Source organism: Sarcophilus harrisii, chromosome 2 (assembly GCF_902635505.1).
Source record: "Sarcophilus harrisii chromosome 2, mSarHar1.11, whole genome shotgun sequence".
NCBI classification, from domain to species: Eukaryota; Metazoa; Chordata; class Mammalia; order Dasyuromorphia; family Dasyuridae; genus Sarcophilus; species Sarcophilus harrisii.
In genome coordinates this window covers 587,525,203-587,547,535 of record NC_045427.1, presented here as the reverse complement: position 1 = coordinate 587,547,535, position 22,333 = coordinate 587,525,203, and the positions used below count along the sequence as shown (strand labels likewise).

General features: G+C 36.5%; 1 protein-coding gene across 1 annotated transcript in view; it reads right to left on the bottom strand.

Annotated features, from left to right (window-relative positions):
* The window catches only part of PDE6C (phosphodiesterase 6C), a 78,176-nt gene that overhangs the window by 8,055 nt on the left and 47,788 nt on the right, over nt 1–22,333 (bottom strand). The window contains exons 16-21 of the mRNA XM_003755263.2: nt 16,392–16,492; nt 14,250–14,357; nt 14,097–14,160; nt 9,024–9,098; nt 8,510–8,593; nt 7,091–7,247 (exon numbers count right to left, since the gene is read on the bottom strand). Coding sequence (XP_003755311.1) covers nt 7,091–7,247; nt 8,510–8,593; nt 9,024–9,098; nt 14,097–14,160; nt 14,250–14,357; nt 16,392–16,492 — 589 coding nt within the window. The remainder of the gene's footprint in view (nt 1–7,090; nt 7,248–8,509; nt 8,594–9,023; nt 9,099–14,096; nt 14,161–14,249; nt 14,358–16,391; nt 16,493–22,333) is intronic.

The following is a 22,333-nucleotide window of genomic DNA, read 5'->3' as shown; positions in this document are numbered from 1 at the left end:
TGCCTAAGTTTTGAGTGACAATAAGAGGGAAGTTAAGGGGTGGAGGGGATGGTTTTGGGGGAAAGATAATTTCAATTTTGGACATGTTGAGTTTAATGTGTCTATTGGACTTCCAGTTTAAGGTGTCTGAAAGGTACTTGGGAGATCAGAAACCAGAGGTCAGAAGAGAAGTTAGGGCAGGAAACTGTCAAGATACAAATTTATGTACAATAATACATTTATTGTACAGATACAAATAGAACATAAAAATAGTAAATTCATGGAAGCTGATGAAATCAAGTGACATAGTATAGAGGGAAAAGAGAAGAGGGACACTTCCGGCATGATTTGGAAGCAGATTCAGCAAAAGAGACAGAGGAATGGTCAGATTGGAAAGAGGAAAACTGGGAGAGAGTGGTATCCCAAAAGTTTAAAGAGAAGAGTATCAAGGAGTAAGAGGGTGATCAAGGATGTCAAAGGCTTCAAAGAGGTTAAGAAAAATGAGGATTGAGAAAAAGCCATCAGCTTTTACAATAAAGTGATCCTTGGCAACTTTGGAGAGAACAATATTAGTGGAATGAAGTCTGAAGACAGAATGTAAAGGGTTAAGAAAAGAGTGAGAGGAAAGAAAATGGAGTTAACTATTGTTAGAAGGCTTTTTGAGGGGCTTAGATACAGGTCAGAAGAGATATAGGAAAGTAATGGGGATCAAGGATCAAGTGAGGGTTTTCTTCTCAGGATAAGAGAGATGAGCATATTTGTAGGCAATAGGAAATGAACCACTAGAGGAGAGATTGAAAATAAATGAAATAGTGGAGATGATAGAGCAATTTGGAGGAGAAAGGGTGAAATTGGATCACTTGAAAAAGTAGAGGGGTTATTAGCCTCAGCAGCTAGGTAATTAGACTTGGAATTGGGAAGACTCATCTTCCTGAGTTCAAATATGTGACCCTGAACAAGTGATTTAAAAATGTTTGTCTCATATTTAAAATGAAATGGGAAAGGAAATGGAAAATCACTTCAGTATCTTTGCCAAGAGAAACTTAAATGGGGTCATGAAGAGTTGGGCACAACTGAAAAAAATGACTTAAACAACAAAAAAGGAATGAGACAAGAATGAAGAAGGGGAGAGTGGCAAAAGATATCTTAGTGATAGGAGATAAAAGATGAGAAAAGGGAGTTCACAGTGAATATCCTCAAATATTTTTCTGTAAAATATGAGTCAACTGAAAAAATAAGGGAAGAGGAAATCATGGAAGATTTGAAGAGTGATAAAAAGGTTGGAAGAATGACTGAGGAGAATAGGATAGAGAGTTGATAAGGGAATTATGGTAGGATTGCCTAGCCCAACTCCTCCAAGTTGGTCATTGACTGAGGAGAATGAGTGAAGGTACAGCTAATATTGGACTGGATAGTCAGAGCAGTGTCAGGTATCAGTAAGAACTAGTAGATTAAAGAAGTGAGAAAGGAATAGGTTTAAGATAAAGGGAAATTTATTGCCTATGGAACGGGCATTCCAGAAGGTACAGTGGAAGACCTGGGTAATGTTTGAGGGTGGGACAATTGAGGGGGATGGGAATGAGGAATTGGGTGGTGGTGAGGAATGTGCTTTGGATGAGGATCTATAGAAATTCAGAATTATTGTGATATGACATGACTAGGTGTGAAAATGTTCATTGTTGAGTAAAGGGAATTACTCCTTCAGAGGATAAATGCAGCAGAAGATAGGAAGCCAGTTGAAAGGAGGGCTGCTCTTTTTGTACAAAGAAGGTTATCTACATTCCAACTGGGAGACTGGGCTGATAGCAGAACGGGGCAGATGCCTTGTGCTGGCACAGCATTCTTTGGGGCATATGGAAAGTAGTTAGCCTGGCCCTAAGCAGCCTTTCTTAGCCTCTCAGAAAATGGAAGGCTCAGAGCACATGTACATGTGTGGTTTGAGATCTTCTCACCTGAGAAATCAGGGTGAATGAAATCGTTTGTGCAGATAAAAGCATTAGCCTAGGGGAGGTACCTCAGGAGTCAAGGGATTAGAGGCTATGGTATAAATAAAAACTAGGACTTGATAAGGGAAGTCAGAGAAATAGGTGGGAAACCAATAGACATGGTTTATGAATATGGAAGTGGTACATCTGTGGTGTGGAATTGAGGGTAGGTCATGGTAAATAAGCAGGTTGAAGAACTGAGTGGTTAAGGCATTTGAGGAAAAGTCAATGTGTATGTTGAAGTTCTCAAGTAGGAAGGCAACTGTTGGAAAAAAGAGACAAACTGGGAGCCAAACTTATTGAGGAAAGAAGGGGAGTGATCTGGATGTCTATAGTCAATAACTACAAGAATTTTGATTGATCGATAGATATAAAATACATGAACCTCAAAAGAGGAAAGTGATAGAGATAATGGGAAAACCTGAAAGTGGCAATTAGGAGCACACATTTTTCTAATCCTCCCTCCCTCCCTCTGCTCCCTATCTTTCACCAGTGAGCAATGGTGTAGCCAGTAGTGGAAATGGGGGCCAAGTAGGTGGAATCATCATAGAAGACAGATTGGGAAAGGAAATTAAAACAGAAGTTTGCTATCTATGGAATGGGTGTTCTACAAGGCACAGTGGGAGAGGTAAGTGACATTAAATTGCAACACTGGGATGAGAGGATTGAGAGGAATAAGGGATTGGGTGGAGGAAGATGGGGAATGGGATTTGGGTGGTGATGTTCAGGGGTTCAGAACTACACACAGTCAGATGTCACATTGGAGATACCATTTACTACTTCTTTTTCCTCCAAAGACTGGAAAGGAACCAGAAAATGGTCTAGTTGGAAGTCCTTGCTCCCCATTAGCTTCCCTTTTCCTCTACTCTCAAGGGTCTGCTACAGATAGAAATCACTCTGCTGGATTCTAGATCCTTCAAGGGATGTGCACACAAAAAATGGAAACCTTGGGGTCAAAGGAAGGTCTTGTTCCTCTTCTTACCCATGGCCGAATATGAGGCAGGTACAGCAGGAAGTAAAATTCTTCTGGTGCAGGGAAAGTCATTTGGGACAGATAGAAGTCACTTAGCTGGGCCCACTGCTGCCTTTCCTCAGTGGACATGCAGAGCAGCATCCTTCCCATCTTGGACAGTTTAATTGTGCTGGGAGTTTTTCCTATCATTTGGCACCACTTCATATTTCTTAGTCTATAGTTATTTTAAATGGAGTTTTTCTCTCTTGTTGATGGACTTTGTCAGTAATATATATATATATATATATATATATATATATATATATATATATATATAAATGCTGATAATTTGTGTGAGTTTATTTTGTATCCTGCAATTTTGCTAAAGCTGTGAATTGTTTCAAGTAGGTTTTAAATGATTTTCTAGGATTCTCTAAGTATATCATCATATCATCTGTAAAGAGAAGTAGTTTTATTTCCTCGTTGCCTATTCTAATTCATTTCTTTTGCTTTTTTTGTTGCTAAAGCCAACATTTCTAATTTGATGTTGAATAATAGTAGCCCTAATAATGGGCATCCTTGTTTTACCCCTGATCTCATTGGGAATGAGTACAGCTTCTCTCCATTACAAATAATACTTTCTGTTGGCTTTAGATAGATACTTCTTATTATTTTAAGGAAAGCTCCCTTTATTCCTATGCTCTCTAGTGTTTTAAATAGGAATGGGTGCTGTATTTTGTCAAAAGTTTTTTCTGCATCTTTGAGATTATTAAATGATTTCTGTTAGTTTTGTTATTGATTTGGTCAATTTTAGTAATAAATTTCCGAACCAGTTCTGCATTCCTGGTATAAATCCCACTTGATCATAGTTTATTATCCTTCTAAAAAGTTGCTATAATCTCTTTGCTAATATTTTATTTAAAATTTTTGCATCAATATTCATTAAGGAGATTGGTCCGTAATTTTCTTTCTCTATTTTGATGTTTCTGGTTTAGGTGTCAGTACCATATTTGTGTCTTAGAAGAAATTTGGCAGGACTCCTTTACCTGTTTTTTCAAATAGTTTGCATAGTTTTGGAATTACTCTCCATATTTTTAAAGTAATTTTTGTGTTTATTTATTTTTGCACCACATATACTTCCTGAAGAGGGGATATATCCCTTCTTGTACAGATTTTTTAATGGAAAGAAGAAAAAAACTTCTGCAAAACTAATCAACATATCAAACTAGTCTGATGTTATATGCATTATCCCACTCTTATGGTCTCCTACTCCTGCAAAGAAGAGATACCTTCTCATATTTGTAAGCCTGGGCTATTCAATCTTGTTAATTTTATTTCATATTACTTTCTTACACAGAGGACTAAACTGCTCTTTGCCTGAATATCCTCTCTTCCCCTTCTTCCCTGTTAACTTCCTAACAATCTGTTAAAGCCCACTTCATATGCATTTTCCATGAAAATTTCCCCTGATGATTCCCTTTGTTCATAATAACCTTTTTCCTCAGATCTCAGCCAGCAATGTAGTTTTTCAAGTCTTTAATAGTTAATTATTTGTGTTTTGTGTCTTATTCTCCCTTTATTTTACCACCACACCCCTTTTCTCACTGCCTTAGATTATAAACTAGATTATGTGTCTTATTGAAACTTTTTATTTTTCAGGCATCTGCAAACTTCTGTTAAGAAGCATTTAAAGATCAACAGACCAGTGTGCCACAATGTCCTTTTAAGCCATCTATCTAAAAAACCCAATAATTTTAGCTCTGATTGTTTAAGAGTTCAGTTAAAAATACTTCCATGTTGGATAGTAAATAATTGACCTTTTCTGGTATTGTTCCAGAATAGATACCAGTTGCATTTTTTCATGAAACTGTTGGCATGACTCCAGAAACATGGAGCAGAATACAAGGTAATATAGAAGGAATTGAATTAAATTAAATGTTACTCTTTCTGAAAGGCTTCCCAGATACAGGTTCATTGGGCAAGGGGAGCTGTAAATTCAGGAATCAAACAAAGTTGAAATTTTCTATGGTGCTTTTAAACTCTGTCCCCTTCAGATTCTATAATTCTTAATGAGTCTCTCTCCATTTCTGTCTCTTTCTTTGTTTCTCTGTCTCACTCTGTTTGTGTTTCTGTCTCTTCTCTCTCTGTCCTCTCTCTCCCTCTCTCCCCTCTTACTTTCCTTTTCCATATATATGAATGTATGTGTGTGTGTGTGTGTGTATACAAAGAGAGAAAGAGCAAAGTGCATCTTAATATAACTAATTTCCTTTATAAACCTATGTATTTTAATTTATTCCTTTGAAAGCATTATTTAGAAAGTGGTTCCATAGTTTTCATCAGATTGTCAACGTGATCTGTGACATTAAAATATTCAAGAAACTCCCCCACTCCCATAGTATTACAGAATTTTGACAAATGATTCTTAAGAAAAAAATTTCATTCTCTTTAGGTATTTGATTAAAAGACACACAAAGCCAGCCTTTAATAAAGGTGATTTATATCTAACCAGATTAGATGCTCTATGACATCCAGGGACAAATGTAAGGATTTTTCTAAAAAATTTTTTTTACGGTTTACAGATTTGCAATCTGGGCTTTGCCCAATTTGCAGACCTCTGCTCAATAGATAATTTGGGTCATTGCTTTACCCAAAAAAAAAAAAAAAAAAAGCTTTAGCACAGAATCAGTTCAATAGCCACTTTTTACATGATTTCAGTGCAGCCACCAATGGTTTGAGGAACAATGTTTTTTACTACCTTTCCATGTTATTTCCAGGAAATGTTTTTATGAAATAGAAACCTAACTTTTTAAATACTCAGCCCTTGTTGATCTATGGAATATTTATAACCCATTGTAAACAGTCTTTTTCTTCTCTCCACTCTGTATTATCCCTTTTAAAAATCATTAATATCAAAGGATTCATCTTCACAGTAGTCATGAATTGGGACAACAGCTTTTAGGGATCTACATCTGTCAAAAAACTTCTAGGATTTAAGAGAAGGGATTTTCTAAGAAGTAATTGAAGGAAAAACTCTAAACCAGAGAGTGCTTTTAATTCTTTCATTAAAGTAAAGTTTGGGGGCAAGTATGGATAGAAAAGACCTTTGCTTCACCCCTTGGTCATTACAGATTACTTCTGAAAAGGAACAAGAAATCTCTACTTTTCTTCTGATAGATGGTTCAATTCTATTTTTGCTAGTCTTTGCTAAATCTCTAACAGCACTTAGCCAGGGACTTCTAAGGAAATTTCTGTTTTTTCCCTTAAAACTTTTAAAATGCTATCATGAAGAATAATTTTAAATAACGTTATAGAAAGTTATTTTGATTACTATTCAATATGGGCCATATCTTCTTTCTGAAACTGAGAAATCTTCATCAGCCTTGAGTGCTGAATTTGTAAGCCCAAATATAAAGCAGCAAGGGTTGTCACACTTTCCATGGTGTCATTTGGCATGGATGATAAAACGAAACTCATTTTCCTCATAGCTACTTTTGACTTGTAATCTGACATATTGATTCTTCTGTTAAGAATTTATGGTCAGGTAAGCAGAAGATGGCACCATGATAAGCTAATGTAGGAGAAATATCTTAGTACTAATAGAACATGGCAAAAACCTTTCAATCACGCAGAATCACAAAATATTTTCCTTCCTTCCTTCCTTTCACCCATTCTTCCTTCCTTTCTTTTTTCTTTCTCTCTCTCTCTTCCTCCTTTCCTCCTCCTCATTCTCCTTTCCTCTTCTTCCTCTTTCTTCTCCTCTCTTCTTCTTCTTCTTTCTCACTCTTCTCTTTTTCACTCTTCCTCTTCCTTCTCATTCTCTTTTCCTTCTCTTCCTTCTCCTCCTTTTCTTCTTCTTTCTTCTTCTTCTTTTTTCTTTTTCTTTGTTCTTATTTCTTCTGCTTTCTTCTTTCTTCTTTCTTTTTTCTTCTCTTTTTCTCTCTTTCTCTCTAGCTCTCCCTTTTTTCTTTTTAACTTTCTATCTTGTCCAGAATAAGCACACTAGAAACCAAGTCCTGTTTGTTAATACAGGCTATCCCCCCAAATCTGATGCAATATTAAACTTTATTTACTTAAAGTTTTTTTAAAGCTTAAATCTGGATCTAAGCTTTGGGTACAGTTTATTCTAGTGATTAGAAAAGAGAAGTTTCATATGAATTTTTTTTGAAAGTCTCACCTTTTGGAGCTGTGTTGGCTTCTTCCTGTTTTTTCTTTTCTTCTTCTATCACCTTCATTTTTTCTTCATATTCATCAGCTCGGGATTTCCACTCTACTCTGTTGTTTTGAAGACCATTTAACATTGGTGTAATTTCTTTGTGAAACCGGGAGAATTCCTAAAGAAATAATTGTTAGTGGAAAATGTATGATTCAAATCTGAAGCTTTAGTTTTGCTTTAGAATGACAGGTATCCCTTGGGAGTTAATAAGCCAGAGTTCAGGGCTGACAGAAGTATGGCAAATTTTGCTTTTCTCTACAAAGGAAGGGTAATATATGGAATGAACAAGAACTAGGTTCAGATTCCTAACTTCTTTAGATCTTGGTGACTCTGAATAGTCTTTTAAGCTCTTGAGTATCAATTTTCTTATTTGTAAGGAGAGGATATTAATACTTGCATGTAAAACACAGTATTCCAAAAGTATTAGTGCAGTCTAAATCTTATTGTTGCTTAAAAGTGCACTAAGATGTTTGAGATAGTCTATAAAAAGGAAAGCTGTTCTTTTTTCTTTAAACATGGTAATAGAAGGCTAATCAAATTGTCAACTGGGCATCTAGGTGACTCAGTGGATAGAGTGCTGGGCCAGGAGGCAATTCAAATCTGGCCTCAGACATTTATTAGCTGTGTAGTCCTGGGCAAATTATTTCATTCTATTGTTTCCTCAAATGTAAAATATACTGGAGAAGAAAGTGGTAAACTACTTCAGTGTCTTTTCCAAGAAAACCCCAAATGGTGTCACAGAGGGCTAGACATAATTGAAACAAGTTAACAACAGCAACAAAATGTCAACAGGTTAAATATTGTATCTGTTCACCCTCCCTCTAGATAATAAGTTTTTTGGTTTTTTTTGGTTTGGCTTTTTGGTATTTTTTTTGGGGTTCTCTTTTAAAATGAAGGACAACAACAAGATAATGTATTAAGATGGAATAGCTAGTATTAATTATTGTCATCTATATAGTACCTTAAGGTTTATGCTATGACCTACAAATATTATATCAATTTATCCTCTCAACAATCCTGGGTATTTAGGTGCTATTATTATCTCCATTTTATACATGATGAAATTGAGGCAAACACAAGTTAAATCCTCCCCCAGGTTCATACAGAAAGTAAACATCTGAGACTGGATTTGAACTCAAGTCTTCCTGAATCCAGATCTAGTGCTTTATCCACTGTGCCACCAGCTGCTTCTGAATAATTTTAGAAGCTCTCTTAAAAGTAAGACAGTTGCCAAAATAGTCTAGGGCATTCGGTGCTCAAGTAATGTCTTCCTGGGTGTACCTTTGAAAGATCTCTTCATTTTAGCTGAAGCTTTGCATGAAGAAATTACCTTTCCAACAGTGATAATCTGAACAAAAGAATCAAATCAGGCTTTCTTACCTTGTATACAAAAGTACACACAAAATCGATGAAACCAACTTGGAGCTTGGGTAGTTCATCTCCTTTTTCTCTGTCCATCATAGGCTAGAAAGGAAGAAATTCCCATATTTGCTATTTCTAATTTTTTCATTCACAAAGAGACTGTTATTACAATCGTATTTTGAAGAATCTGATGCTGTAATACTTTATCTGTGATTCATTGTGGAGTTCCCTTTTCCACCTACTTCCTCTGTTCCTTAGCAGGAAGGTCCCTGGGAGTGATGTGGCTAAAAAGCCCATCTCTCTCTGATGCTGTGGACAGAGCGAGGCAGACATACTGTCCATCACTAAAGTGGTTCTCGCTCTCCAGCTAGCTAGGATCCAGCAGAGATAATGCTTTGCTGGCATTTTTGGAATGCCCAAGCTCTCCACCATACTGAGATAAGGCATCAGAGTAGGCTATTAGTGAAGACTTTCATACTGATTTTAGATTTTAATAGAATATCAATGCTGGTTAATATATCAAACCTCTTACAATTGGTTTTTGTTGCAATACTCTTCTCTCCAGATCTCCTTGTTCCCAAAATTCATTTGCAACCATAAGGGCTACCTGCAAATAAGAAAGAGTTTATTTACCAAAAATTGATTATTAACAAAAAAATATCAATAGTAAAGGCAGGGCTTGAACACAGATTTTTGAGACTCCAAGAAACTTCTATATTTTGTTCCTAGTTCTAAGTTCCAAGACTACTTAGGACAAATGTAATTTCTTTTCCACTCATGAGGAAAATAAGCTTCTTGAGGGCAGGAAAGACACTTGATTTATAGTTGCATCCTATCAGTAATTTGTAATGATTTGATATAACAATTTGTTAAATAATTATTAAATGCCTCATTTAAAGTGTTCACTTTAACATGTATATCAATGTGTCTATCTAGATATCTGGTGTTTATCTTGCTATTTATATGCTTTCCCCCTTCCTCATTAGAATGTAAGTTCCTTGAAGGCAGAAACTTGTTTTTGGCTCTTTTTGTACCCCTAGTGCTTTGCACAGTGCCTAGCACATAATTAGCACTTAAAATTTGTTGACTCCTTGAATCAGTTTGACTAGACTGCTCAGAAAATCTGCGTGGGGGTGGGGGTGGGAAACAAGCCGTCAAATTAAAATTTTGGTTCTTTTATAATTTTATTATTAAAATTTTTCCATTAGTTTTTATAATTCTCTTTATATAGGATTATATGGCCATATTTATTTAGAATTAAATACATATATTTTATTATGTTACATATAAATTAAATATCCCTCCTTTAACCCAATAACAACCATAATATTACTTAATAGTCATGTCTATCATAGATGAGTTCCCACGAATCCTACCCAGCTCTGGAACTCCTTGCCACCAGGGTTCTATGTGATTGTTTAGATAAACATATCTGTGCAAATATAGTTTTTTTAATGTTCATCTTCAGCTGTTCCTGACTCTTTGTGACCCCATTTGAAGTTTTCTTAGCAGAAATACTGGAGTGGTCTGCCATCTCCTTTCCCAGCTCATTTTAGAGTAAACTTGAGGTAAAAAGGAGTAAATGACATGCTGAGGATCACACAGCTAATAAGTATCTGAGTCCAGATTTGAACTTAGGAAGATGAGTGAGTCTGTCTGACTTCAAACCTGGCACTCTGTGCACTATGCACCACCCAGCTGCCCAAATTAGCAACTAAAATATAGGTACAGGTTCTGAATGCATATATGCATTGAAAAAAACATGTCCCTGTAAAGAAGATTTTAATTAAAAAAAATAATGTTTGAATTAGAACACACAATATTTTTTGTTTATTCACATTATTCATTTTATAAGAAACCTCACTATCTGGGTCTCTCATCCTAGCAGAGTTAAAATAATAGTGATCTAGAAGGTGAATAAATATGACTCATAATTGCCAACATTTATATGATGTTATAAGGTTTGCAAAGCACTTTACACATTTTACTTCATTTCATTCTGACAATTCCCTTTAGTGTAGGTGTGATTATTGACTCCACTTTAGAGATGAGGAAATTGAGCCAGAGGTTGTTTCTGAGATGGGATTGAAACTTCTGACTCCAAGTCCAGTGCTATTTCCACACCATCAAGCTACGTAGTAACAAGCCTTTGATATCATCTTGACTGGAAAGGTGGGTCTACTTCCCTTTTTTAGCCCCTTCAACCATCATATTCCTGAGACACCCCCACACAAAAACACTCCGAGGCATATTTTTTTTAAAAAGGCAAGAAGAAAACATCTTGTGCCCTAAAACACAGGAAAGTCCAAAGCAGAGATGATGGATGTTCTGAGAGAACCACATCCCCCTCCAAAAAAAAAAATAGACCTTTTTTATCCTTGATGAATTCAAGTGAAATGGCTGAGATGAACTGTTACCTAGGGCACTGAAGGAAGTAGCCTTTTGATTTTAATATCTGAAAGATTATAGAAAACAAGAGTAGGGACACAGAACTGTGGAAGAACAAATGTCTCATTTTCCAAAAAAAAAAAAAAAAAAAAAAAAAAGAGAGTGAGAAAATGGAGTTGGCCAATTATAAAGCAGTGAATTTGACCCTACTGACTGAGAACATTTTAGAAAGATCATTTAAAAAATAATGAACAGCTAGAAAAGGAAGTAGTGATTACAAGAAATGACCAGACTAACCTCATTTCCTTTTTTTTTTTTTTTGACTAGGTTGCTAAACACTCAGATTGAAAGAATGCTTTAAATATAGTTTATCAGGATTTTAGCAAAGCATTTGCCAGAGTATCTTACATTATCTTTGTAGGAAAGTTCAAATCTGATGTCAGTTATGTAGTAGCTGTGTGAACCCACATAAGCTACTTACTCCTGTTTCCCTCAGTTTCCTCATCTGTAAAGAGAACTAGAGAAGGAAATAGCAAACCACCTCAGTATTTTTGCCAAGAAAACCCCAAAATGGTATCACAGAGAGTTGGACACAACTGGAACAGCTGAATAACAACAACCACAAAGAAATAGGGGTAGTTTTCAGCACAATATATAGAACTATGGGCCTGGAATCTGTAAAACTTAGATGCTTACTAGTTGAGTGACCCTGGAAAAATCATTTAACTTCTATTTACCTCAGTTTCCGGATCCATAAAATGGGATACCTCTCAGTGTTGTGAAGATTAAACAAGATAATAACTAAAAAGTATCTGGTGCATAGTAAGCACTATATAGATCATCATTAGAAAATATAGAGCAATATGAGGAAATGTAATACATTGGGTGGACCTGTTATTGGCTAAATGGCAAAACTCAAAGATTAGTCATTAATGGTTCAATGCCAGTTGGGTATAAGCTCTCCAGTAGAGTACCTCAGGGATGCAAAGTGCCCCACATTGTTTAACTTCTTTATCAATGCCTTGGATAAAGGGACATAGATGGCTGCCATAGGTTTGATGATTCATTAGATTTGCAAATAGCACAAAGTTGGTAGGGTTGGTTAATGCATTGGAGGACAGAAAAGATCTGAAGTGTTCCAAAGCACTGAAGTGGATAAAATGAAATTCAATTGGGATAAAAGTAGTCATATGCTTTGGTTTTAAAAAATACCAATACCCAAAGTGAAAGCTGATGATTTAGGGATATCAGTAGATTGCAAGCTCAATATGAGGATGACATGAATGTGACATGGTGGTCAAAAATACGAACGTGATCTTTAACCACACTAATAGAGGCCCAACTTCCAGGAATAAGAAAGTGCTAGTTCCCCTATCCTCTGCCCTGGTGACCCCAGAGAGGTCACACTTGTCATCATGTCGAGTACTGCCTTCTATTCTGAGCTCCATGATTTAAGGAGCATATTGATAAATTCAAGAATGTTCAGAGTAGAACAAGTAGGATGGAGAAGGGTCTCAAGTCCAGTATCAGCTGAAGGAACTGGAGAGCTTTTTGTTTGTTTATTTTTTAAGAGAAAATTCAGAGAAAAGACATGATAGCTAGAATATGTTCAAAGTGAAGACCTACTCCCATACCAAGAACAGACTTCTGTCCTTCCCTTTCTTCTCTAACCTTGAAGCCCAGCTGGGCTGTCTGAGCGTTCACAAGGCTTGGATGAGATGGGAGTCACCAGTTCTATTCCTTCACATGAGACAGAAAGCCTCTAGGCTTTACTGAATACCCTGCTAAGGAACTTTCTTTTATATGTTGTCTTTCCCAATTAAAGCGTGAACTCCTTAATAGAAAAAAATTGTCTCAAATTTTCTATTTGTACCCCAAGTGATAATACTGTTCTTGGGATATAATAAGTGCTTAATCAATCAATCAATATACATTTATTATTAAGCACATATTATGTGCCAGGCACTGTACTAAATCTCTAGGATATAAAAAGAGGCAAAAGACAGTCTGCATTGCCCTCAAGGAGTGCACAATTTAATGGAGAAGATAAACAATATATATATGCAAGCAAGCTATATGCAAGATAAATAGGAAATAATTAATAGAGAGAAGCCACTAGAACTAAAAGGGGTTGGGAAAACCTTTCTGTAAAAAATGGAATTTTAGTTGGGACAGGTGGAATTGAGAAAGAGAGTGTTCCAAGGATAGGGGACAGCTAAAGAGAATGCTCAGAGTTGAGAGATGGAGTGTCTCATTGATGGAATAGCCAAGGAGGCCAGTGTCACTGGATTGAAAATATTATGTTGGGCAGTAAAATGTAAGAAGAATGAAAATGTAGGAGCAGGCTGTATATGAAGGGCTTTGAATGCCAAACTGAATGTTCAATAAATGTCTTTTCATTCATCATCATCATCATCATCATTCATCAGCATTATCAGCATTTATCAGGAGCAATAGCAGCATTCATCATCATCATCATTATCATTAGAGATGCAATGGAAAAAGGTTTCCTGGGAATCAGGAGACCAAAGTTCTTGACTTAACTCAGTTACTAAAACAGTAAGTGATCTTGGACTTTAGTTTTCTTGTTTTGTAGAATCAAGACTTGGACCTGGACGATCTCAGAGGTCCGTTTTGGCTCTGATTCTGAGAAGCAGCATGGAGGAAGGTACTGCTTTCCATCTCTGCCTATTCTTGGCCCAATGTAACTGCTCCTCCCAAACAACTCTGAAATTCCCTGAATGAAATTCAAATACATGTTTACAATCTGTTCCATCATTGGTAATGCTTTCAGATAAGCTTTTATGATTGTTATCTAGGTTACCCAGGGAACTAACTTCCCCTCCTATTTGTCTTGGCGAGGATCTGACCTGATGACCAATTGTCTCCTTGGTGCTTGAAACCATTTCAGTGTTCTTTCACATTTTGCACTCCCTGAGGCACGATAGGAAAAAAAATATGTATGTATGTATATGTGTGTGTGTATATATATATATATATCTTCTTTCAAACTATAACTTATTTATTTGTTTCCCTCTTCTTCCTCCTGGCTGAAGAGATAAATAGCCAGGTAAAGGGAAATTATCTCTATAGTATAGTGACATATAAGACAAATGTGATTAAAATGGTTTGGAATGGTCAGATCCCTTTAGATGAGGCTTGAGTGTAGCTGAATGTCCAGAAAAGATGATGTGACAAGAGGGAGAAATAGACTCACCTGGCTTTGGATCTCCCAAGGCTTGGTTATAGCAGAGAGGTCACACCCTGTCATCATCATTGCCCTTGTGAACAAAGCAAAGGAGGGCTAAGCAAAACCATAGAAAATATAGATTTGTATATAACAGTTTGGAATTAAAGGACAACCACCTACATGATAACCTCTTTTTTGGTTGGGTCAATGGATATATACTTAATGACCTCCTCTTCAGTTTCCATTTTTTCACAAGTGTCAATAATCTTTTGAAACATGGTTCTTTTCCTACAAAAGACACAAACATTTAGATATGATAACTAAGACAAACAAGAAGAATTATCTTGCATTCTTGAGCATCATTCTTCACAGTAATACACACACATAAAATAGTAATAACAAATAATAACTACCATTTATATAGTGTTTCATATGTGTTAAGCCTTCTGCTAAGCACTTTACAATTATCTTGTTTTTGTTACCACAATCCTGGAAGGAAGGTGCAATTATTATCCTCATTTCAGAGCTGAGGAAACTGAGACAAATAATGTTAAATGACTTGCCCAGAGTCACACAGCTAGTGAGTGCCAGTTTGGATTTGAACTTAAGTCTTCCTGATTCTAGAACTTTATCCACCTAGCTGCCTTACATGTAACTTTAGCACTGGCATATCCAAGGCTGGGAAGAGTTTCAAATCCTTAGGGGCTCCCAAAAGGAAAAGGGGATCTATGATGGAGATAAAATAGGAAAGTTGAAAGATGAGGAGTGGTTGGAGATTTGTGACATGAGCAGGGTAGCATTATAGGTATAGAAAAGTAGGAAAACGTACCATATCAATTTAGAGCAAAGTGTCAGGATTCAAAATATTATTGCAACTAACATTCCCATCAGATTCCACACTGCTTTGTTGTAACTCTCCTATTGTTATGTTATATATTGTAATGAATGTTTATATTTATGTCTTATTTTCCTATTAGGTTGAAAAACTTCACAAGGGCAAGATTAGTATCTTATGAAACTTTTAATCTTCCCTAGAACCTAGCATGATGCTCTGTTCACAGTAGACACTAAATAAGTGCTTGTTGAATGAATGGTCTTACTATTAGTTCATTGTATGTGTATCCAATCAGTACCAAAGTGTAAGGTGATTTTGCCATGTAACCTATTGGTCTACCAAACTGCTCCTAAAAAAGCCTACTTAAACTGGAAGGGAATTAAAGATTTCCACTGGCTAGTCCCCCTGAAGGGTGCTCCTAGCCAATTCCCTTCATTTAGCCAAGTGTTAAATGGAACAGGCACTAAGGGAAGAGCCAAGAAAATCTTTTTTTTTTAATCTGGTTTGGCTTAGGAAGGGATCAGTAAGTAACCTAATCAAAGAGTCAAGAGTTATTTGGTACCACCCTGGCCTATGTTGGGATTTTGAAATATTTACCATATTAAGTCATTCTTTTAGTGGATTGAAAGAGAAAATTAAGCTAATTCCTACTTAATGGAAAGTTTCATTCATTATTCTCAAAATGCAATCTTGTGTTATAGTTTAATGGTCTCAATCTGTTCTAGTATAGCTTTATTTTCATTGCCCCACTTACACAATTATTTTGCCTCTTCTGGTGAGGGTTTAGATGCAGCGTTCTTATTCTTTTGTGGATCATGGACAACTTTGGGAATCTGCTGAAAGCCTAGGAATTCCTTACAACAATATTTTTAAAAGCATAAAATAGAATAAACAGAATTAACAAGAAAACTAACTATATTGATATATGGTTATCAACATTTTCAAAGAACAAGTTCATGAACACTGGGTTAAATGTCCATTATTTTAGCTAATTTCAAATGGTACAAAAAAGAAAAAGGATCTTTTTTTGGTGGGGGTGTTAATATTGAGAAGTTGGACCTGTTCTTCTTTTTCAGGATAGAATATTCAGAAAATAGGAAACCCTATTTTTGGTACTCAGGGCCAAGCTGGATTTTTATACCTTTGTTTATTAGTTAAAATTTCTTTTAAAGGACATTATACTTTAGCAGGATTAAATGCAAATGAAAATTGTCTTTAATTATGTAAAGATTTGTCCAGTAGAAGAGAGATTAGGTCTGACAGCTCCAAAGGGCAGATTTTGGCAATAATTTAAGGCTATCAAAAGCAGAAAGAAATACTTTATAGAGAAGTCAAGAGGAAAATAAACAGGTCTCTTTGCTTCAGAATAATGACTTTGTAAACAGCAGCTCTACAAACCTCTCAGGGAAGAAAAAAAACTTTAAACTAAAAAACATGTCAGTCTCAGAGAGATGTGCAGGTAAACTTGGAGAGACCTAGAGACTTACTTGAAATATAAAGCCAGGTCAGTTGCTATTATTGCCACTTCAAATAGATGAATAACGGTTTCAAACTGGCGCTTATTGAGGTTCTGGAAGATGTTTAAACTCTGTAAGATGAAAGGTCACAACACAATGTGGTCAGTCATGTGTCTTCAGTTCTTCAAACCAAACCAATTAATGATAGTAGCTGATATTACCACAATGCTCTCAGGCTGGCAGAGTACTTTGCATATGTGATTTACATACATTCGTGTATGGAAGAGCCCTAACAGGTAGGCAGGATTGAGTGGATTTGGTTAACCCACTCAATAGTATCAGTATCTCTATTTTATGAGAAGTTGAATGACCTGTTACAAGCCAAATGGATGACAAGGGGCAATGATGGGATTCTGATTCAGGCCCACTTGGCATCCAAATCACTCTATGTTGTCAATTGATGATTAATCTGATCATCAATTTTTGTGGTTGTCGAGTCATTTTAGTCAAGTTCGATTCTTTGTGACCCCCTCTGGGGTTTTCTTGGCAGAGATACTAGAGTGGTTTTCTGTTTCCTTCTCCAGCTTATTTTACAGATGAGGAAACTGAGGCAGAGTTAAGTGACCTAGCCAGAGTCACACAGCTAGGAAGTGTCTAAAGTTAGATTTGAACTTAGACCTTCCTGACTCTAGGCCTGGCACTCTACTGCACCTCCTAGCTGCTCATAAATTATTCTATAAATTCTTAATAAAAGTTTATTAATTGGTCAATAATGGCAGTGAGGTGGCAATGCATAGAACACTGAGCCTGGAGTCACCCTCAAACACTAACCACCTATGTGACCCCAGGCAAGTCACTGTTGGCTTCAGTGGAGAAGGAAACACTCCAGTATCTCTGCCAAGAAAACCCCAAAGGGGGGGGGGGTCACAAAGAGTTGAACTTGACTGAAATGACTTGACAACCACAAAAATTGATTGACAAAATAGTTCTTGTTACAGTCTAGAGAAGAAAAATCTCACCTCTTTGGTGAAAATTGGAATTTCCTCTGAGGAATGAATTAGAATATCCCTATACTTCATCAGTGCCTTAATTTACACTTTCAAAGAATGAGGTTATGAAAGTCAAGTGAGCCAATAATCTGTGGATCCTAACTAAAAATAGGTTATTTCCTAGAATGAAGGTGTCTGTGCACGCAGTTAAATAACATTACCATTAATGGGGTGTAGAGCACAGCAAATCTGAAGCCAGAAAGGCCTGGATTCAAGTTCCACTGCTGACCCAGATTGACTGTGTGATGCTGGGCAAGTCTTTTGACCTCTAAGCGTCCCAGACAACTCTAAAACTTGTAAGTTGCTGAGCAGGTGTTGATCTGCTTGTGCAGGAGGCTAGTCTTCACCTGGAAATCATTTGTACCAGGGAAACCACAGATGCATTCTCTTACCCTATGCTAAAGTATCACCAGCCCTGGGACTATATTCACTGCCTTGGATGAGCAAATACTAATTGTTTACATATAGTACTTTAAGGTTTACAAGGTATTTCCCAGAAGTCTAATTTGAAGATGAGATAAGATGGTCTCCTAAGGGCCTCCCTGCCTCCTCTTTCCCCAGCCTCCAGAGTCCTGCCAGTGTAGATCAGGCACTCTCCTTCCCATTCAACAACTTTAGAATTTCTCAATTGCTTTAATGATAAAATATAAACTTTGGTTAAACCTCTTCACAGCCTGGTTCCAACCCATGTTTTCAATCTCACTGATCCTGCTCCCTCGACCTTTGATTTAGCAAAACCATCCTCCCTGATCATCATAACACAATGCTCTATCTCCCATCTCCCACCTCCGTGCCTTTGTACTGATCATCCATTTGGCATGTAATCTCCTCATCTCTGCCTCACAAAACCCTTCTCTTTCCTTCAAGACACAGCTCAAACACCACTTTCTATGTGAAATCTTTCCTGTTTCCCCCAACTGCTGGTGCTCTTACTCCTTGAGAACTTTGTAGTTAAACAATGTATAGTTTTTCTCTCTTCTCTTTATACTCTGTGTACACTTATATGTCCTTGTTGTCTTCCTTGTTAGAATGTGAGATTTTTTTTGGGGGGGAGAGGGATTATTATTTCTTAAAAATACCTTCATTAATTTTCAACATTTACCTTTATAATATTTTGATTTTCATTTTTTCCCTCTCTCCCCGCCTCCTCCCATTACTTTTTCTTCTCCAAGACAGCAATCAATCTGGTACAGGATAAATGTGTACAACATATTAAACATATTTCCATATTCATCAGGTAAAAGGTGAAATCTTTGAGAATGGTAATTTCTAGTCTTTGGAGAAAAGATTATGAAAAGCAGATGGGCAGCTAGGTGGAAATGGCAAACTACTGCAGTATCTCTGCCAAGAAAACTCCAAATGGGGTCATGAAGAATCAGACTGGATTGAAAAATGATTGAACCATGGAAGCCAGTAGGTTTCCCTGGGCCTTAAATCCTGGTTTTATTGAGTCTGAGATGAGCTATCTACTGTCCTAAATTGCCTTTCATATATATTTTGTGTAAGCAAAATATAAATACAGTAATTAGAAGAGGGAGGACACTTTCAGAGGAGGTAGTAATCCCAAGAGGTACATGAGAGGAAGAGATAGGAAGGGTGGTGGAGAGCCTGTGCAAAGGCCCCAGAAAGACTGGAGAAGGCTGACATATACAGAAAACAGCAAATAGATCAGTCTCTTAAAGCAGGCAGTTTGTGAGGGGGAATCGTGGGAAAAGACACAGGCAGCTTGGTCTAGTGAACAGGGGGCTTGCCTGGCAGTCCAAGGCCTGGGGTTTGAGTCCTGCTTTTGCCAAACACCAGACTGATGGTGGGAGGGTAAATAGACTCACCCTTGTGGGTTCCAAATTGCCCTGACAGATGAGAACATTGGACAAGATGATCTCTCACCCTGGATCAGAAATCATGACATGGTCGGCCACAGACCAGCTCCCCGGCTGGGCCCAGACACTCAGCTTACCTGCATGGGGGAGATCAGGTGAGACTGCTCCCTGACTGTGTCAGACCCTACTCAGATCTGTAAGTATGTAAGTCAATCCTTTCACAGCTTTCCATGCTGGATCACCTTTGTCAAATGACACAAGGCTCTCTCCATATGGATGTTTGTAAGTATGTGTGCATACCTGTATATATCTACTGGTATATGTAAATACAAAGGAGTGTGTATTTATATATTTATATATGTTAATACAAACACATTTCATGTTTGCATATTCCTATATGTGGATGCAAGTACGTGTACTTGTTTGCACTGCAATATATGTGTGTATGTGTGCAAGTAATTGTATGTGTGTATATAAATGTGTGTGTGTGTGTGTGTGTGTGTGTGTGCAGAGCCCAATTTCCCATCTTTGGGAAGATTGCCTAGAAGTAGAAAACTTGATGGGGAAGATGCAACAGAGCTGGTGTGGAGGTGGGTTTGCCTGGGCTTGGTACTTAATATGAAGAGAGATGCAAAGGGAGGAGTCCAGCATCATTCCAAACAGGGCACAATGAATCACCACTCTGTCCCTGACAGAAAGAAGGCATCTATTATAGTTAAAGAACACCCAAAGGCAAACCTAGGTTCACTGCTTTTAATTAAGAACTCTCTGGATCCACCAATTAGCTGTTTGTTTACTCAGTTAATGGAAGAATCACAAAGATCAAAGTCTTAAATTATAATCTTCCACTTCATGTGAGAACCCTGATTATACATTTATTTTTCTAATATAAGTACTTGCCACTTCAAGAAATCAGATTATAGTTATAAAACTTGGAAAACAAAATCCAGCTTTATAAAAATCTATCAAGTGGATTTATCTTCCTTATAAAAGTTTTATCCCTTTCTTTATATAAAAATTTGTCACTGGTTTCTTTTTTTAAAATGTTTTCAAAGCAAAAAAGAAAGCAGTTTCTCAGATGGGACAGATTTAGAAGTAGAAGACAATAGCAGTATAGAAAAATGAGATTACAGATCTTTTTGACTGTTTCATTTGAAAGTTTATTTTTATGTTTTATGTTGCTGTGTAATTTTTGTACTCTTGGTGGCTAGTTTTTTTTTTGTCTAAAAATCATTTTGGAATATTGCTTAATGTTTTGATTTTATAATAGTGAAGCTTATATTTAGTGAAAGTTTACATTTTTATGTTTTATGTTGTGTAATTTTTGTACTCTTGGTGGCTAGTTTTTTTTGTCTAAAAATCATTTTGGAATATTGCTTAATGTTTTGATTTTATAATAGTGAAGCTTATATTTAGTGTTTTATCAATTAATATTATAGCTTGTAATGAAAGCAAAAGAAAAAGCTCAAAAAAAGTTCCCAGAATCACAGAATATGAAAGTTGGAAAAGATCTCATCTTTACATCCAATCCATATATGAAAAAGAAACTTTTCCTTAACATTGGATCATAGAATCATTGATTTTAAAGATGGCCAAACAGTTAGGTGTGCAGCTTCTGCTTAAAGATCTCCATAGAAACTAATATGGCAGAAACTAGGCATTGATCCATACTTAACACCGTACACCAAGATAAGGTCAAAATGGGTTCATGACCTAGGCATAAAGAATGAAATTATTAATAAATTAGAGGAACACAGGATAGTTTACCTCTCAGACCTGTGGAAGGGGAAGGTCTTTATGACCAAAGCAGAACTAGAGATCATTACTGGTCACAAAATAGAAAATTTCGATTATACCAAACTGAAAACTTTTTGTACAAACAAAACTAATGCAGACAAGATTAGAAGGGAAGCAATAAACTGGGAAAATATTTTTACAGTCAAAGGTTCTGATAAAGGCCTCATTTCCAAAATATATAGAGAATTAACTCTAATTTATAAAAAATCAAGCCATTCTCCAATTGAAAAAATGGTCAAAGGATATGAACAGACAATTCTCAGATGAAGAAATTGAAACTATTTCTAGTCATATGAAAAGATGCTCCAAGTCATTATTAATCAGAGAAATGCAAATTAAGACAACTCTAAGATACCACTACACACCTGTCAGATTGGCTAAGATGACAGGAAAAAATAATGATGATTGTTGGAGGGGATGTGGGAAAACTGGGACATTGATTCATTGTTGGTGGAGTTGTGAACGAATCCAACCATTTTGGAGAGTAGTTTGGAACTATGCTCAAAAAGTTATCAAACTGTGCATACCCTTTGATCCAGCAGTGTTACTACTGGGATTATATCCCAAAGAGATTATAAAGAAGGGAAAGGGACCTGTATGTGCACGAATGTTTGTGGCAGCCCTTTTTGTAGTGGCTAGAAACTGGAAACTGAATGGATGTCCATCAGTTGGAGAATGGCTGAATAAATTGTGGTATATGAAAATTATGGAATATTACTGTTCTGTAAGAAATGACCAACAGGATGATTTCAGAAAGGCCTGGAGAGACTTACACGAACTGATGCTGAGTGAAATGAGCAGGACCAGGAGATCATTATATACTTCAGCAACAATACTATATGATGACCAGTTCTGATGGACCAGGCCATCCTCAGCAACGAGATCAACCAAATCATTTCTAATGGAGCAGTAATGAACTGAACTAGCTATGCCCAGAAAAAGAACTCTGGGAGATGACTAAAAACCATTACATTGAATTCCCAATCCCTATATTTATGCACACCTGCATTTTTGATTTCCTTCACAAGCCAATTGTACAATATTTCAGAGTCTGATTCTTTTTGTACAGCAAAATAACGTTTTGGTCATGTATACTTATTGTGTATCTAATTTATATTTTAATATATTTAACATCTACTGGTCATCCTGCCATCTAGGGGAGGGGGTGGGGGGGTAAGAGGTGAAAAATTGGAACAAGAGGTTTGGCAATTGTTAATGCTGTAAAGTTACCCATGTATATATCCTGTAAATAAAAGGCTATTAAATAAAGGAAAAAAAAAAAAAAAAAAAAAAAAGATCTCCATAG